Source organism: Oncorhynchus kisutch, linkage group LG5 (assembly GCF_002021735.2).
Source record: "Oncorhynchus kisutch isolate 150728-3 linkage group LG5, Okis_V2, whole genome shotgun sequence".
Classification (NCBI taxonomy): Eukaryota; Metazoa; Chordata; class Actinopteri; order Salmoniformes; family Salmonidae; genus Oncorhynchus; species Oncorhynchus kisutch.
The window spans coordinates 58,575,812-58,579,691 of record NC_034178.2 but is presented as its reverse complement, the minus strand read 5'-3'; the positions used below and the strand labels follow the sequence as shown (position 1 = coordinate 58,579,691).

At 39.9% G+C, this 3,880-nt stretch overlaps 1 protein-coding gene across 1 annotated transcript; it reads right to left on the bottom strand.

Moving 5' to 3' along the window:
• Positions 1 to 204: 204 nt before the first annotated feature.
• LOC109891327 (zinc finger protein with KRAB and SCAN domains 8-like) lies at positions 205 to 3,059 on the bottom strand. The gene is made up of 2 exons (XM_020483778.2): positions 2,727 to 3,059; positions 205 to 2,114 (listed from the first exon to the last, which is right to left on the bottom strand). Exons 1-2 carry the CDS (start codon positions 2,911 to 2,913, stop codon positions 1,105 to 1,107), a joined length of 1,197 nt encoding a protein of 398 aa, XP_020339367.1. The 5' UTR covers positions 2,914 to 3,059; the 3' UTR covers positions 205 to 1,104.
• Positions 3,060 to 3,880: the final 821 nt, after the last annotated feature.

Here is a 3,880-nt window from a genome sequence, read left to right as displayed (position 1 = left end):
AAAACAGGATGTGGAGATTGTGAGAAGAGGAGAACAAACCAGAGAGAAGAAAGAAAGAGTAACTCATGGACAGTCAAATGTGAATAGCAAGTTAAATTTACAAACAACTTGTTCAGGGTTGTGTTCAGGTGTGTGTGTGTGTGTTAGAGAGAGAGTGTTTAGCTCCTGGACTTTCAGACACAAAAATAATACACTTGTTATGTATTATTTTTTTAAACTTATTTATTTTTCTCTTATGGTATTGCTATACAAAATGTATTCATCAATGTTTATTATTTTAAATCAAACTATATTGTCTGTTTCATAAGTTATAAATAAGCTTTGTATTATTTGACACATTGGTTAGTGTCAATACCACATTTGTTATGTTTATATAGAGATTGGTCATGGAAATTTGGTTAAAAGTCATGGAAAATTCCTGAAATGTCATCTGTCAGAATGTGTATGAACCACGCTTGAGCTCTGACGTCCTGTATAGCATGTTACTGTACAACCAATGCGTTGCAATTTAGGCACTAATCAGTGTCCCAATCTGTCATTTTTAACCCACACACCGGTACGCTATGGCCTCGATTAAATTAGATCGAGGCTTTGGGCGTTAACCTGCGTTTTGCCAGTGTAACTGCAATATGAGCTGACAAATCGGTGAGCAGCTACTGTTGTGTGTCACCAACATCTCCCTTCCTTATTATCGACAACACGTTAGAGGTTGAAAAATGGCAATAAAGTGTAGGCTCTATTGATGTTAGAAATAACGACAGGCTAATGCATATTTTCATGTTCATTTGGGATTAGGGGATTTATAGTCTATCAGTCTAATTGAAGTGTAGACGATAGAACATCACACATTCAAGTGTTTAAATTTGTAACGTGGCTGTATGGGAATTGTCGGATATAAAGTAGGGTGTGGTTTCGTTGCATCCAATGCCAGTGTCTGCAAAAAGGCAACACAAGGAGCCGCTTGTGGATTTCACAGCTCTTAATGCAGTTCCAACTCGACACCGCCAAAACAACTGCTATGCGGATGTCGGCAAACGCGGCTCTGCTAGAATCTAGCCCTATGTTATTCTTACAAGTGAAGCGTTTACTACAACAACAAAAAAGTCAACAATGTGGTTGTTCTCCTCTGTGACTTCGCTGGTGCCGTTTTAGATGACTTGCTGTTCTGAAGCATTTCACACACATAGGGCACTTATATGGTCTCTCCCCTGTATGAATCCTCAAATGTGCTGCTTGGGATCCACTGTGAGTGAAGCATTTACCACATTCTTTGCACTGATACGGTTTCTCTCCAGTGTGCGTCCTCATATGTATGGTCAGGATTTTCTTTTGACTGAAGCATTTGCCACATTCTTTGCATTGATATGGTTTCTCACCTGAGTGAGTCAGCCTGTGACTGGTCAGGGTTCTCTTCTCTCTGAAACTCTTGCCACATACATTGCAACAATATGGTTTCTCCCCAGTGTGAATTCTCTGATGAGTTTTTAAAATGCTACTTTTCAGAAAGCATTTCCTGCAGACAGGACACCTGTGTGGTCTCTCCCCTGAGTGAGCCGCCCTCAATGGAACGTTCAACTCACTGGCTTCCCTGGTCTTAGAGCTTTGTCCTTTCTTTGTCCATGTTGTCTTTGATTTGAGTGGCTGTAACCCTGACATTAATCCTCCACTGTCCACCCCATTGCCTCTGTTCCCAATATGAGCTGCAGAACGACCCGAATTTACTGGAGAAAAGGGATTTAATTCATTGTTTGGTTCATATACTCCATAGCCCTCCCCATCAAGTTCTGTTTTGATGTCTTCAGTTGTTTTGGTGGGAAGAGAGTCCCCCTCTCTGTTCTCCACTGTCTGGTTTTGGTAAAGATATAAGGGCTGAGGAGGGTCCTGATCATAGTCACTTTTCACACAGGGAAGAGAGAATATGAACTCTTTTATATCAGACTCCAGCCCCTGAAGCTGCTCTTCCTCCTGACTGGTCCCAAACTCCTCCTGTTCCTCTTTAATCTGAGTGGGCTCTGTGTCCTCCTGGTCCAGACTGGGGCTCCACTCCTGCTCACAGTGCTGCTTCTCAGCAAGAACCTCCTCTTCAGGGACAGGGAGAATGAGCTGCTGGGTGTCTGAGATGATTGGATAACTAATTAGTCATCAATAGAGAGCAATAGTAATGGCATCTTTTTGTAGGCACTAACTCCGCCATGGTTAGTTGGATAAAACTTATGGGAAAATGAATGGAGTTTTTGTAGGGGCTTTGGGTAAATGCAGAAAATAAGGTCAGAGGTTAACACAGGCTTAGGAGATCTTATGTTTAGTTCTATGAGGTAATCTTCATCAGCTAACATCACTTTTTGTGCATTTTGAAGCATTTATGTAATAAAAACCCTGCAAAGCGTTCATCATTCATAAAGGTCATGTTAACTGACTGATATTATCTCAAATAACAAAACATAAGATCTCTCAAGCCTGTGTTAACCTCTGGCCCTATTTTCAGCGTTTATCCCAAAAGCCTATTATTTCCCCATAGGAATGGTTCAACGAACGGGACCGGTTTTTAGGACTACAAGCTGGTGAACGCTGTAGTTCTATGTGCCAAATTCAAATTAACATTAATTTTCAGAAAAATATCTACAAATCGGTTGATTGCCAGGCCTGGCTGGTTCAATCACATTAATTGATCTAGCGGCGGTCATTACTACCAGAGCCATCTATTAAGTACATATGGCTCTGCTCACCTGGTCTCTGTATGTCAGGTTTGCAAACCAAATCCAGCAGCCTCCGTAGACGTTCGATCTCCTCATTTGAACGCGAGATTTCTTCCTGGTACTCTGCTATGGTATTTTCCACAGCCCCAAATATCTCAACAGCCACCGCTGTTAACCGCTCGTTTAGATAATCCTGCAACAGCTGCATTTTAGACATTTTGAGGGAATATGACGAACAGAATAAATGAACACGTTTATGCTATGTGCTGCTAACGTGGTGTCTATGTACCTAGCAAGCGACCATCCTTTCGAGACCGCAAAAGATAGGCTACTTTCCCCTTTTGTGTCAACAACGCGAACGTTTCCTCTTTACGTATCGGTAAACGAGGGAGGTGTCGCCGCCTGCTGTACTGGAGATGTTGCGCATTTGAATTGAACGATCTCCACCTGGCACCAACATAGGAGTCCCAAAGAATATGCTAAGAAATTACACCAAAAGTTTTGCTGTAATGGGAAATATCCTACATCTCAATATAATATGTCTAAAGGTAAAGTTTGAGAAACTCAATTATAATACATAAAGGTACATTGAGAAACTACATTTTTTTAAATATAATTTTAGCCCTGTCCTATTTAATAAAAGTTGTATACACATTCACAAGTAGCATAACAATAGAAATCTATTATTTCTATGAGCATAACTCCAGGACTCTATAAAATGATTAAGGCACTCAGACTAGGCTGTAGATATACCATACACGCTCCGAACAATATCTACCCAGTGGTCACAGCTTAGCATTTTGAAGACAATTTAGAGTTGTGAATCTAATGATATTGTTTGGAAAATGCATAATAAAAAATAACAGGTTGTTGATTAACAATACCGCTCTCACAGATTATTAAAACCCTTTCCTACAGTCAAATGACCAAATCAACCTCTAGTGGCCTCATTGGTGGAATGATATTAATATTTTAATAATTTTATAATTAATAGACATTCTTTTTTTTAAACAGCCAAAAATACGGTGTATGTCAAACGGTTTTGTTATTTTTCAGGCTTCTGTAATGTACACTACCATTCAAAAGTTTGAGGTCACTTAGAAATGTCCTTGTTTTCCATGAAAACATACATGAAATGGGTTGCAAAATGAATAGGAAATATAGTCAAGACGTTGTGTCCTTCA

What these genes read in the sequence shown, in the direction of transcription:
- LOC109891327 (XM_020483778.2), bottom strand. Translation starts at nt 2,913, where the DNA reads ATGTCTAAAATGCAGCTGTTGCAGGATTATCTAAACGAGCGGTTAACA. An exon ending in ACCTGACATACAGAGACCAG is followed by an intron (nt 2,115 to 2,726) that starts GTGAGCAGAGCC and finishes CAATCATCTCAG; the next exon opens with ACACCCAGCAGCTCATTCTC.